Source organism: Neodiprion virginianus, chromosome 4 (genome assembly GCF_021901495.1).
Source record: "Neodiprion virginianus isolate iyNeoVirg1 chromosome 4, iyNeoVirg1.1, whole genome shotgun sequence".
In the NCBI taxonomy this organism is placed as follows: domain Eukaryota; kingdom Metazoa; phylum Arthropoda; class Insecta; order Hymenoptera; family Diprionidae; genus Neodiprion; species Neodiprion virginianus.
Genome location: NC_060880.1, coordinates 24,385,137 through 24,399,169, shown reverse-complemented (window position 1 = coordinate 24,399,169; position 14,033 = coordinate 24,385,137). Strand labels below are relative to the sequence as shown.

The following is a 14,033-nucleotide window of genomic DNA, read 5'->3' as shown; positions in this document are numbered from 1 at the left end:
TCTTCGTTCATATCTCGAGAACTATGTTTCGTATAAATTGCAATGACAGTAATGTTTCAAGAGTATAATGTATAGTTAGATATTTAACCGAATTTAAAATACGTTCTTGGAAAAATTCCTGAATATTTACTACGATTTCTTAACTCATGATTCACGTGAAAAATGGGACATCCTGGCGTAAAGAAGTGGAGGATCTTAGTCACCCAAGGATTGAATACGGATTCGAAGACGGAACTTATTACGCTTAGTGTCACAATGTTGGATCAGACAGCTTAGCAAATTTTGGAACTCATTATCAAGTTCCATATAAAAATTTTCAAATTGTCTTTTAATGACTAGCCGATGGGTACCAATTTTCCATATCCCTACCGATTACTCCATCAAGATGGTGGATATATAATGGATAACACCCAATATCGTACAGTTCTCTTCAAGTTTTCATTACAAGATGTTGGTGTGGTCAATCATATTATTTTCGGTGGTCGGACTAGCCAACCCTGCACCAGTACCGAACGTGCCGTTCTTTGGATTCCCATTCCCAGGTAGGCGGATGGTATTCCGGTTCAATTTGTAATTTTCACCCGACACCGAACTGCTATACACAAAACTACAAATACGCTTGAGTGTAAAGTTTTTTTTCGGATACTACAATGACGTTTCGCTACGTCTTCAAATAATCCACGGCTTCTATCTAACCGTTATCCAAGTGCCAAAGTGATTGTTTATGTTAGCCCCATTATTCATCCGACACATTTTGCTGAAAATCAGTGTTACATTTCATTCAGATTTCGGTATGAAATGCGGCTGCATATCGTCTCTTCAATCTTGGTTGTAGAATACTTGATTAATACATTCGTGTAGAGTAATTTATGCTTTAGAAATAGCTGCCCATTCTAGTTTATTTATATCATTAGAATTTTTGTTCACGATTAGTTTCGCCTGCTGCCGCAGTCGTGCCAGAATTTTAAAATTACAATAACAACCATTTTTAGGTGGTAACGTGGAGTCTTTGTCCACATCGTCTCATTCATCCTCCTCTTCTTCCTCGGCGTCGTCGCAATCCTCTTCGTCTTCGTCTAGGTTCTCCTCTGGTTTGTTGCCGGTAGTGTTGCAACCGGCGATTGCCGTAGGCCAAGGACTCACAAACATATTTTCCGTCGGACAGGGAGGCGCAAATTCCCAGTCCAATATAGTAAAGTTTTATGGCAATGAGAACTTGAACGCCAACTCGCAAGGCCGTTTCGGAAATGTTGAATCTTCCGCCGGACAGATCGGCTTGACTAATGCAAATACCAATTTCAATACGGGATTCTCGGAAGCAAATACGAACCTGAACGTGAACGCGCAATCCATCGGGCAAAGTAGCAGCCTGCTTCAAAACCAACAGAACTTGAACGCTCAGCAATTTTCGAACGCCGGTATTCAGCAGGGAGTTTCCGTTATTCAAGGTTCTGGAGCTCTCGCGAATGCTGGACAAAACCAAAATCAGGGATTGAATCAAAATAACGGAGCTGACAACTTGGGTGGAAAGATAAGTTACTACGCCCAAAGCGGACCCGTAGTACACATTGTCAGAGCTGACAATGATCTCGGCGTTACAGGATCAGGCAACAATCAAGGATCTGGATCTGTCAATGCCGCTGGAGCCGTTGTCAATGCGGTATGAACAATTCTGTTTTTGTATACATTCGTAATTAAGGGGGCTAGTATCGTATACGACATGCATATTTTGGATAATGATCATATCAGACAAACATTCGAGTTATTTTATTTTTCAGAGAAAATTGTCGACGACATTACATATCTCAACACTTCATTTCTGATATTGTATCGAAAGTTTTGTTCACTGCATAGCACTTCAATCGAAAACATATCGTTGCAGGGTCAAGTTGGCAGTCAATTTTTTCAGGGGAGCCAGAACAGCGGATCTTATGCGAACGCTGCAAACCAGGAATTCGAACACGCCGACGCCGATAAGTTAGATTTTGTGGGAACAAACACTGGCTATAGTAATCTCGACACGGCTGTGACAGGCGAACAGACCCAATTCGATGGAGCTTCTTCCCTCGATGTAGCCAACATTGGTCAAGCCGGAGGACACCAGAGTTCTTCATCCTTCTTTGAAACTAGCTCAAGCGGAAGCTTCGGCGGTTCCGAATCTAAAAGCAGTAGCTCGTCAAATTTTAATACCAATTTATACAACCGTGACTTTCCATTCTAATGCTTAACTCTACTAACTGGTTGGAGAACCTATCATTAAGATTCATTGCCTCAATACTAATATTAACTGCAGATTTCAGCCTTGTGTTCATGTATATTAATTTACAACATGTGACACAAAGGTGGTGCAGTGACTTTGCTTTCTTGTTGTAAACAATACACTATTTAACAAATAACAGTATTATATAAATATTTTCATACTTGGATAAACCCAGTTGCAACGAAACCAAAATTGACCAAGCCGTTTCAAACATGTGACAAATAAAATATTTGAAATCTCGTGACCTGCCGCATTTCCTATCACCCATATTATCACTGTCATTGAAATAAGATCTTCGGGCGATTTTTAAACATGTGTGTATGTCCACGCATCTGCGTTACGTCTGCATGAATAATATGAATATACTTCAATTGGTTGACAAGGTGGTAAGCATTCGTTTTCAGGGAGCTTCAATACTGCTCTCGCATTTTACACATTTCGCTTCAATTTTCAAAAATTAGTTATCATTGGGGTGGTTAGTTTAGAGATCACTAAACTTGCAGGATACGCTGGAAATCCGTTTCTCAATTCTCCACGTCATTTCTCATCCGGATCTTCTGGAGCTGTCAACACGAACACTGCCGAAGTGAACGTTAACGCTGGAACGAACATCAATTTGAACACGAATACTGATAACTCTGGCTCTTATTCCGAGACGAATGTCAACATGAATACAAACACTGCCGGAGTGAACGTTAATGCTGGAACGAACATCAATTTGAACACGAATACTGATGACTCTGGCTCTTATTCCGAGACGAATGTCAACATGAATACAAACACTGCTGAAGTGAATGTTGATGCTGGAACGAACACAAATACTTATGACTCGGGCTTTTATACCGAAACGAATGACAACGCCGAAGTGAACGTTAATGCTGGAACGAACACAAATACTTATGACTCGGGCTTATATACCGAAACGAATGACAACGCGAATACAAACACCGCCGAAGTGAACGTTAATGCTGGAACGAACACAAATACTTATGACTCGGGCTTATATACCGAAACGAATGACAACGCCGAAGTGAACGTTAATGCTGGATCGAACACAAATACTTATGACTCGGGCTTATATACCGAAACGAATGACAACGCGAATACAAACACCGCCGAAGTGAACGTTAATGCTGGAACGAACACAAATACTTATGACTCGGGCTTATATACCGAAACGAATGACAACGCGAATACAAACACCGCCGAAGTGAACGTTAATGCTGGAACGAACACAAATACTTATGACTCGGGCTTATATACCGAAACGAATGACAACGCGAATACAAACACCGCCGAAGTGAACGTTAATGCTGGAACGAACACAAATACTTATGACTCGGGCTTATATACCGAAACGAATGACAACGCGAATACAAACACCGCCGAAGTGAACGTTAATGCTGGAACGAACACAAATACTTATGACTCGGGCTTATATACCGAAACGAATGACAACGCCGAAGTGAACGTTAATGCTGGAACGAACACAAATACTTATGACTCGGGCTTATATACCGAAACGAATGACAACGCCGAAGTGAACGTTAATGCTGGATCGAACACAAATACTTATGACTCGGGCTTATATACCGAAACGAATGACAACGCGAATACAAACACCGCCGAAGTGAACGTTAATGCTGGAACGAACACAAATACTTATGACTCGGGCTTATATACCGAAACGAATGACAACGCGAATACAAACACCGCCGAAGTGAACGTTAATGCTGGAACGAACACAAATACTTATGACTCGGGCTTTTATACCGAAACGAATGACAACGCCGAAGTGAACGTTAATGCTGGAACGAACACAAATACTTATGACTCGGGCTTATATACCGAAACGAATGACAACGCCGAAGTGAACGTTAATGCTGGATCGAACACAAATACTTATGACTCGGGCTTATATACCGAAACGAATGACAACGCGAATACAAACACCGCCGAAGTGAACGTTAATGCTGGAACGAACACAAATACTTATGACTCGGGCTTATATACCGAAACGAATGACAACGCGAATACAAACACCGCCGAAGTGAACGTTAATGCTGGAACGAACATAAATTTGAACACGAATACTGATAACTCTGGCTCTTATTCCGAGACGAATATCAATGCGAATACAAACATCGCCGAAGTGAATGTTGATGCTGGAACGAACATCAATTTGAACACGAATACTGATAACTCGGGATCTTATTCCGAGACGAATGTCAACATGAATACAAACACTGCCGAAGTGAATGTTAATGCTGGAACGAACATCAATTTGAATACCAATTCTGGTGACGCAAATTCTCATTCCGAAGTGAATCTGAATTCTGCCACTGCTGTAACCTCTTATACACATGATGCGAATGTGATTAAGAATAATGGAGCGTCTGAGGCCGTGAGCATCGGTGGCAATACTGCTGGTGTGGTACGAGCCATTCTATTTTCAATAATACTTTTATGGGTACTGTTACCGGATGTTTCCTATTTTCAATTGAAGATTCATTTTTTATTGTTTTTTTAACTTGTCCGTAACAATAGAATCATCACAGATCAACTATGTCCTGAAAATCGGTTATTTTAGAAATTATGAGTACTTCGCATCTGTACATTTCTTGGTTTCAACGAATGCAAATGTGTCAAGATGAACAATGTTGTAGCATCGGTTTTTTTCGAAAAGCTATATTTAATTTCTTGTACTAGAAGTTGAAAGGAATCTGACAGCGATTGTCAACGAACACAATTTCTGTGTAATGTCACTGACATGATTATCTGTGCGACTTATGTCCACTTCTAAATGACGATCTGCCGTAATTGTAATATACTCTTTTGGCGAAAAAACGGACAGAGCCATATTCGAAAATACATTTCATTTTGAAATGACTTTTCCGCGTATAATCGCCAATTACTACTAACTTACCCTGGATCAAATGACACTTTTTCACGTTTCGTTCTTGTATTACTAAATGTTTCATAAGCCTAACTCAGATAACTTTCGTTACAGAGTCAAGTTATCAAAAACTTTCAATCGGGCACGGAAATATCTAAATCCTTGAGCAACGTCCAAGGCCAACAGCGGCCCAATACGGAATTTGGCACATTTGAAGCAAAGTTTCAGCAGAGTAGCAGCTCTGGCACTGGCTCCAGCAAATCAGCGTCTCGCAACAGCAGCTTTTCAGTTTCAAGTAACAGCTTTCTCAATTTGACACTTTGTACTCATCTTTAGCCATCAATCAGTTACAAAATATTTTGATAACACGAATTGTTTTGAAAAATCGGACATTTTCCAATCATGATCAATGTAGCAAAAGCTATAAAATCATATACCTACAATATTACTCAATTTTGAGAACCAAATTATGAAGTCTAAGCTGTCACATCGTTCTAAAATATGAATGACCTACTTGAGCTCAAGAAATAGAATTAAGCGGCTTTTGAAATTGCAGGTTTTTCTGGAAATCCTCTCCCTGGTGATAAGCTGCAATCGACATGGTCAACTTCGGTAGTGGGTTCAAAAAGCACGGGAGGCAGCCGTTTCTCGGGAATCACAGGCCAGCAACAAGTGAATCTACATGTTAATCCGCTTTTGAGTTCTGTCACTCGAAATACAGGCTCCATTGTTTCTACTTCCATAATGACTCCATCGGGGTCCCAAACCCGGTACGTCAACTATGGAGGAAACTTAGGACAAAGTTTGAATGAGAAATACGGAAGCGGAGTTAACATTTTAGTAACTGGCCCCGTTGATCACGGAGTAGGACGTTTTGTGACCAGTCAGATTGGCAACATCAAGAATCCTGGTACAATTGTGCTACCCAACATCGTGAGATCTCCGGGTTTTACTACCAATCTGTTTGGTTGAACGCTTTGATATCTACAATGTGCGTACTCGTAGGAAGGAGAATATACCTTATAAGAGAAAGCCCATATATAGGGACGGCTAATTTTGTATTGCTATGTTTTAAACGCATTACGACGATCTTCATCTAAAATTCCCAAGATCCAGATCTTGACATTCCTGGGTAAGAATTCGGAACAGGACCACTAGTTCCTATCCAACACAGCACTTTCATTTTGTTTTTCAATAACGACAATTATTTGAGCTCTGAAAAATGTATGAGAAAGTTTCTAATACAATACCTACAATCCAAGTAATGTAAGATTCTGGCCGATATACGTATTAATCATAACTGAATCGGGCTAAGAGCCAAGTATCGTTGTACGTCAGTACGTTACTTTACATGCCATTAATGTCATATAATCGCTAACAACTGTGAGTTTTGTAATTTTTCTAAAATTGGGCGTAGGCTAAGAATTTGGCGGTCCAGGTTTATGCGCGTATTGTTCAGCCTATGTATCAAACTGTGCAGAACACTTCGTGTGGTCTAACATGTTTTTATTTCCTGTATAACCGCTAAGTGAATATAGAAATAGTACATTTAGTTTCTAAACCACACAATAAATAGACATTTATGCATGGCTTTCACCGAATATTCTTCATTTATTGACCACTTCTCAAGTCGCATTCAGGGAGCCAGGCGTAATTCAGTCACAACCATCGATAGATAGGATTTGGAGAAATCGATAACCAAGATCTGCAATATAACACCTGAGAGGTAGGTAATAGTTGATTGTTCCAAATCAATCTTTACAAGCTCTCTTGATCTGAAATCTCGGCAGCAATTTGCTTTGCGGAAATAGAAAGTAAATTCACCGAGAGATAATATATTGTAAAAATATAATCATCAGATTCGGCTTACAGCTGCTGAACTTACGACCTCATCGATTATGTGTTAAAGCTAAGGTTTTACCAAAGATCCCACAACATTTCGGACATCGAACAAGTTTCTTCTTCAGCGGCTGGTACGTATCAGCGTGCACGCGATTTGAATAATCCTCTGGCGTTAATCGAGGTTGAATCAAGCACCGAGATAGTCGCAGAAATTAATCTGGCTGCTCGTGTCGGGACATTGCCGCTTGTTTTGGTAAGTTATTCACAGTTGTGTGTAAGTTTAAAATTTGTGGCACATTCTAGCAGAATGGCGAATTAGGTGAAAACATTCTAACAGCAATAACTCTGAACTGTGTGTATTTTTGGACAGGTTAATTTTCAGACAGAACGAGTTTTGACTCATACTAAATTATCATATAAAAGAATATTTGCTTCCATATCTATACCTACTCCTTTCTCGTTTTTACGCTTCTTATTAAACTTGGCGTCCGGATTCCGTGATGCGAAGAACGAGAGTACTCCTCTCCTAAACTGCTCATTTTTCGAGCAGTCTAAACTGAATAAGTTGACCATTATAATTTATCGAAGTGGCAGTCTGCGGCAATGAGTCATCTCGGTGAAGTCGTCGAACACAATGCCAAAGAAGCGATGATCGATTTCCACCCAGTCACGATCCCCGTGAGGATAGTGCTTACGGTGAACGTGATATTTCAGACCCGTCAAATTGTCGAACGGTACAGGTGGATAGAATTAGTCTGTTACATTTTTATCGAGTCACGATTCAACCACACTTAGGGATTAGCAAAACCTCAACAGTTCGAGTCGTAGGCTTGGAAATCGTATATAGAAAGAGTTTCAAAGGTTCGGCAAAGTTGGCTTGCATTTCTATTAAGTGAGTAAGTATAACAATTTGACGTTGAGCAGTTCAAGAAATCTGAAATTTCGACGAAATGTAGCGGAATTAGGTTTGCTACAAAGGATTTCGTTCGTGAGAAAGCTCCGTCTAAACGTCAGTAAAATTTCGTCTCGCATGAATTGCTCATCGGTAGGATTTTATTACAGTCTAAGATAGCAAAACGAGTCTAACATTTTATAGCAGGTCATAAAGGCTCAATTACAAAATACACAGGATGGCTATAATCGGTTACACTTTATGTTCTGATCAACACGGATCTAACACCCGTGAATGGCAATAACAATTGATAAAATCAAAAGAGTAAACGAAATAATGATTTATTGAATCTCTTGAGATCAGCTCAGTGTTTACGGAAAGATTCCAAGTGCCCGGTTGTGAGACCTTTGAAATTAAATTTTAAGTAATTGAATAAGCGCCTGCTAATTGGCTGAGAAGATCAGTGAATCTATAGTTTCAACGCCAGCCCAGCGAAAAGGAAATATTTTGACTAGTTGCTACGGCTCTAGTGATTATACACACATGCGCAAGATTCTTCACGTGATTGTGTATATGTACGTATAAAGTGTATATATGTATACGTATAAAATGAGGAAGGAGTGGAATCCAAATGAGTTCATTACACAGGAGCGATGACTCCTAAGGAACGTATCCAGGACAAAATGTCATCTATTGCAAAAACTTTGCGAAGTCCTCGCAGCGGTTTTACCAGGTAAAAAAGAGCTCATTTACAATAAAAATTCTTGCTTTATTATTTACGTTTTTTTAATTGTCTTGAGCACTAATAAATATTGAACGATCAATCGTGTTCATCGTTATTTCTGCACTTCCTGTCTCGACTTGAAGCTGAAAATACGAAATAATTTGTTAATTTCTGCCACGAATTACGATTGCATAGAACTTATAAGCGAGCCAGTCGAGCACTCGGCAGTCATTTGACTTCAATTAAAGCTTACCGGTAATTCTTCGTCACGCAAAAAGGCACGGTGAACTCGAATTTGCCTTTCGGCTAATACGACCAGCTAGACGACTGAGCTGAAGCTTGTGCCGAAGCTTGAGAGCCACCACCCCTGAAATAACACAAGTCGTTTTACTCTGTTTCACGGTATTTAATACCTTTACGACACACGCACTCTTGTGAGATCATTTTTGTTTTCCAGTATTTCAAATTTCTCCGTGCCACACTTTGCGCAGAATTTTTTGGGGAATCGCTCGACTCATTGGAGATATAGTTGTGATTTTACTTGATGAATTTTCTAACTAAAAACTGTGTATCTTACGAATTGTATTTTGACAAATTCATCTTTTTTCTGTATGTTTCATTTAGATCTTTAAGCAGTAAGTATACACTTGAAATCGTATAGTGTACAGATTACATTTAATATTTTTCCAACTAATTTTGGACATCCTGTATGGAAAAGGTCATTTCCTAAAAAATTTTAACACAGAAGTGTATGATACTTACAAACACTGAGATAAATTTGAACAATAATTGTCAGATATAATTACCTATTCGAATACTCAGACATATTACAAAATTATAAATTTTCTCATTCTAAATTTCAGGCAGTAGATGAAAAAATTCAACATATTTTAGCATGCTCGGAAAGTTTTTGATCTACAAATAGTTGAAATATGTCGAATTGAAAAGGCGTACCGAAAACAATATCTACATACAAAATATACGTGTTGAAGTTCGCAGAAGCATTACTTAGTAACAGTTACAACGTTATGTCATTAAAAAATACTATAAGCATATGTGCATTGTACGGGAATGCATTCGAGCAATAACGTGAGCCCCTCTGTAATCGTCGAGAATAGGTACCGCGTTCAACTTCCTCCAGAACAGAGGTGAAAAATTACTAGGAAGAAGTGGTCCATCATACAAGAATTCCGATTTTGACGTTGTAAATTTCACCGGGTTTCTTTACTCGCCCCCCCCCCCCCCCCCCCTCCGTCAATCTGAACTTGTCCGCCAACAATTATTAGACATTATTCGGCTTTGACGATGTTTTCAACTCCTGAAGAGTTTTTTGTTTTTTTTTCACAGAATTTAGTTTTGCCATCGTTCCCATGAAATCCGTTCACGCAGAGTTGGTCTGATGAAACTATAAAGATAGGACTCACCATCCGCCTCCTACTGGGTAATATCCACCACCTCCATAGTTTCCACCTCCGCCCCCACCTCCGTGGTGTCCTTTGCCCCAACCTCCGCCGCCGCCGCCGCCATACACGCCGATAGGCACAACAAATACGGGAATTCCAACAGCACCATATCCACCCCCTCCTGAAAATAAGGTAGCAATGTCGAGATTGATTCGAAGTTACTTTGGTACCCACTCCGGTCGATTTTCGCTCTGAATGGAACCTGTGCTTGCGGGAAGGTGAAGAGAAATTGAGTTTGAGACAAACTGGAGGTGACTTACCGCGAAAAAACGGCGAAACTTTTTAGCAGGCTGAATGGCCAGCTGAGGAAAGTAATTGAACTCTACTTCATAATTATTAATAAAATTTTCTAATAACTTATAACGTTTTTTCCTCCAATTCGGCAGGGAAGCCAACTCACTCGTGAAATGTGAAACTCTCACGCGTTAAGTGATGAATCGAAATTGGGTTGTTATTGTGACTCTTGGTAGTCATAACGCAGACAATATAGCTCGCGCATGCGCAATCAGAAACTTGAGCTGCTTGGTTTCACGATTTTCCCTCAGTATTAGTTGAGAACGCGGAAGAAGAAGAAGTAGATGTTGGACTGGATTTGGAGAATTATGGTGAGGTTGAATGCCCGAAAGGTTACGATCAATTGACACTGATTGCGAAGGTGTGAAAATCGAGATAGTGGCGAAGCAAGTACACCTGGAAGATATTCCGATCTCATAGATTGATTATTTTCCATCTTCCAGATAAAAATGCTTGAGGTGGAGGGCACTATTTACTACCATAAGAACGATTTGGGTAGCCACCATATCCGCCACCACCTCCGCCTCCGCAGGAGTAGCATTTTCTGGATGGAGTTCTCTTGCTACGAATCTTCCTCAGCATTTTGAGTTTACCTACTGCGACATCACGGTTTTCAGAGACAATCGTCTCGACACCGATTTCTTTCGGCGTTTTCTTCGAATCGGTACTTTGAGCCGTAGCATAGTCTTCTCCTAAATTCCCGGTCAAGTCGTCTGAAGTGATTTTTTTGTTTTCTTCTTGGTCAACAAGAATTGCAGAAGCTGTGGGTCCTGTAATTGAAAGTTTCATTCATATATCGTATGTATTGCAAGCCATATTGCAGTGACGGTCAAAATTCTGAAATCGAATTGAATCCAGTTTTATGGTAGTTTTTTTTCACTAGAGCTTTGATTGAATAATTGTTGTAAATCGAACCTTCAGACTCTTTAGAAAAACGAGGTCGACGTACCGCCGATTTCGAGGATTCTGTATATGTAATACAAGTAAACGTTCACTTAGTAAATGATTCAAAATGAAATTCAATTCGAATGTCAGAGAGTCACGTCATGTGTTACGTAGTTTCATCATAATTTTCAGTAGAATCTAAGATAGCTTAGCTTTCGAAGCAGCCCGGCAGTTTTTAGGGTTACTTCCACGCACACACAATAATATTTCAAAGAATCTGTCCATTGCTACGAAAATTCTGTGAGTAAGTGTATCAGATAGAACAATCGTTAAACATACCGATGATTTCCGGGCCGTTATCGACCTGGATATTTTCACCATTTTCCTCGGAGATGTCAGTAGTTTTGTTTCTGGCACCGAGCTGATTGACCAGGTAAACGATTCCGCGGTGTTCACTCGCAGACGGAAGTGGCGGGGGCTTGAGTTCGGTGGACAGTGTTACCACATCGTCATCATTCGCAACAGTTTTACCTTAGATGAAAACAATAATAATAAGGAACGAAACGTAGACAAATTGACGAGCAATAGCTTGTATGATGTGCTTTTCTCCACATATGTTCACGTTTCGCACACGCATCACTGAACTTAAATTATAAACGAATATCAATTTATTTGACATATCCTGTTACAGAAGCTGATGCTCAAGTGCTGCTTGTTTTCGGAGCATGAAAATTTTGATTTCACGTAACTATACCCTAGGACTTGTAAGTATGATGGCCAACGACTTTTAATTCCTTTTATCAAAGAATACGTCTGCATGGCAAAATGGCATCTACAATGATCTCCAATTAAAGTTCAAGACTTCGACTGTACGTCATTTATCCGATCACTGTCCCGCGTCTCTCATTAATCACAAGTATCGCAGTCGCAGACTGTGCTAGTCGATTAATGGATCTACTGATTAAAGTTAAGTGAATTAGAAAATGATCTCTAACTTGCAGTACACTGCTTTAACACGATTCGCATTAATAATCATTGATTGCAAATGTGAAAAGTCGCTATGTCCTGTAAGCAGCGAAATTTCGCTATACACAATGAATGAGATCAACGCACTCATTGGATCAGGGAAAACACCGATGTAAAGACGATAACTTGTTAGCTGTTACCCAATGAGCAAAGATGCGGGATTTACAGTAGTGGAGAAAATTTAAGATGAAGTGGAAAATGACTTGACGTTAACCGGACCTTTATGAATTGGGATTATTCAAAATTTACCTTCCGTTTGAACTGATCCGCCAGAGACGAAGACGAAGCCACAGCACCCCAGCAAAATGATACGCAGTACTTGATGTATCCACATTTTGAAGTCTGTTATAGATGGAAACCAGAGATGCACTACGATGGATCCTTTGACGTTGCAGCTTTTATATAGTTACCGTTCTTCCCGCTAATAATTCATGGTAGTTACGCAATGTTCTACTCCCAACGCGTGTGTATCGGATATCTGTTTACTTTTTAGCCGCTCTCGATCACGCCTCAGTGCATAGTAATTAAAACTTCTTACAAGTCTAGGGAACAACTGAATGCAACCTTGTCTGGTGATCATAATGCAATCCCATAATCATATCGAACACTCTTAAACTGTAAAAAGAGTCAAAGTAGACGATAAAGTTTCTTTATGTGAGACAAGGAAATAACCTTGATTCCACTTATTTCGGATTCGAGTTTTGCATGATCTCATGCCGTAAATTTTCAGTTGTTGTTTGCGAATTCTCTGCAAACTCCTAGGGATTTTATAAAATATTTGACATCCAAGAAATTTTGAACAGATTTTTTCTTTTACGAACGTAAAATTTTGGCGCCACATTTATCCGGACTCCACGTGGTGAAGAGTGATGAAAAATCCAACGTACCTGTTTTTCGGGTTTCGCGAAAACCGTAAATTTTCTACTTATGCTGAAAAATTACCATCACTTGGATTTTATAAGAAATTACTGCAGCAATGAATTCATACCTTAGTCTTTCTACACTATCAGAGTTTTCGAGAAACCTAAAAAATCGAAGTATTTTTGATTTCCTCCAAATTTCCGGGGGTTGCCATATTGTTTTGTATGTTAAGACTTAAAAATTCACCATACTCTGAAACTGTCTTACTCCCCACTTTTGCTGTGTATAATTCATAGTTTCAGAGTTATACAGGTAGTAGATCGATTGTCAGACAATACCGATTTCAAAATGTGTTCTGTCGGCTACTAACATCCGGAGGCTTTCGAATAAAAGTCTATAAAAATTACAGACTCATATATATTATGAGTTCAAGGTATCATTAAAAGAAGCTCTGAGGTAATGCAGCTAATAATTTTTGTTGGTAATAATAAAAATTGTTTATTTCGCAGCCTATCGTATTTCTCCGTGTACGATGAAATTTTCATCATCATAAAATCAGGATATTTTGCCAATTATGTCTCAAGTGATAAAATCTCACCAGCGAACTTGGTACTCACACAACCGGTAAGAATATCGCGATACACCAAAATTTGCGGAAACATTTGTCTTGCCGAGAAGTTAAATCTTTTTTTCTGGAATGCGAAATCACCTTGTATTCATTTTTTCAATCGTATGAAATCGAAAATTGGATGAGGTTATTCAGATTACCTGGTGACCTCCAGGTGAATGAAAATGATTTATAATGAAATAAAATTATAATGCCAATGCAAAAAATGCTTAAGAGGTTGCTTATAACAGATTTTCTTTCCGCCATTAGTTCGACGCGTTTC

General features: G+C 39.4%; 2 protein-coding genes across 2 annotated transcripts; one reads left to right on the top strand and one right to left on the bottom strand.

Moving 5' to 3' along the window:
• The first annotated feature begins 436 nt into the window (after positions 1-436).
• On the top strand, positions 437-6,826 carry LOC124302862 (putative uncharacterized protein DDB_G0282133). The gene is made up of 6 exons (XM_046759431.1): positions 437-542; positions 993-1,660; positions 1,883-2,168; positions 2,764-4,694; positions 5,271-5,451; positions 5,713-6,826. Exons 1-6 carry the CDS (start codon positions 449-451, stop codon positions 6,126-6,128), a joined length of 3,576 nt encoding a protein of 1,191 aa, XP_046615387.1. The 5' UTR covers positions 437-448; the 3' UTR covers positions 6,129-6,826.
• A 1,812-nt stretch (positions 6,827-8,638) lies between these two features.
• On the bottom strand, positions 8,639-12,685 carry LOC124303135 (keratin, type II cytoskeletal 1-like). Its single transcript, XM_046759995.1, has 6 exons — positions 12,532-12,685; positions 11,596-11,787; positions 10,848-11,141; positions 10,039-10,198; positions 8,868-8,981; positions 8,639-8,757 (listed from the first exon to the last, which is right to left on the bottom strand). Exons 1-5 carry the CDS (start codon positions 12,614-12,616, stop codon positions 8,921-8,923), a joined length of 792 nt encoding a protein of 263 aa, XP_046615951.1. The 5' UTR covers positions 12,617-12,685; the 3' UTR covers positions 8,639-8,757; positions 8,868-8,920.
• Between the last annotated feature and the right edge of the window lie 1,348 nt (positions 12,686-14,033).

Bases quoted from the DNA above. Each gene is read 5' to 3' on its own strand.
- LOC124302862 (XM_046759431.1), top strand. From the start codon at position 449: ATGTTGGTGTGGTCAATCATATTATTTTCGGTGGTCGGACTAGCCAAC. The intron at 543-992 runs GTAGGCGGATGG...AACCATTTTTAG, and splicing joins CTTTGGATTCCCATTCCCAG to GTGGTAACGTGGAGTCTTTG. The intron at 1,661-1,882 runs GTATGAACAATT...ATATCGTTGCAG, and splicing joins CTGGAGCCGTTGTCAATGCG to GGTCAAGTTGGCAGTCAATT.
- LOC124303135 (XM_046759995.1), bottom strand. From the start codon at position 12,616: ATGTGGATACATCAAGTACTGCGTATCATTTTGCTGGGGTGCTGTGGC. The intron at 11,788-12,531 runs GTAAATTTTGAA...TTTTCATCTAAG, and splicing joins CGGATCAGTTCAAACGGAAG to GTAAAACTGTTGCGAATGAT. The intron at 11,142-11,595 runs GTATGTTTAACG...TTTCAATTACAG, and splicing joins TAACGGCCCGGAAATCATCG to GACCCACAGCTTCTGCAATT.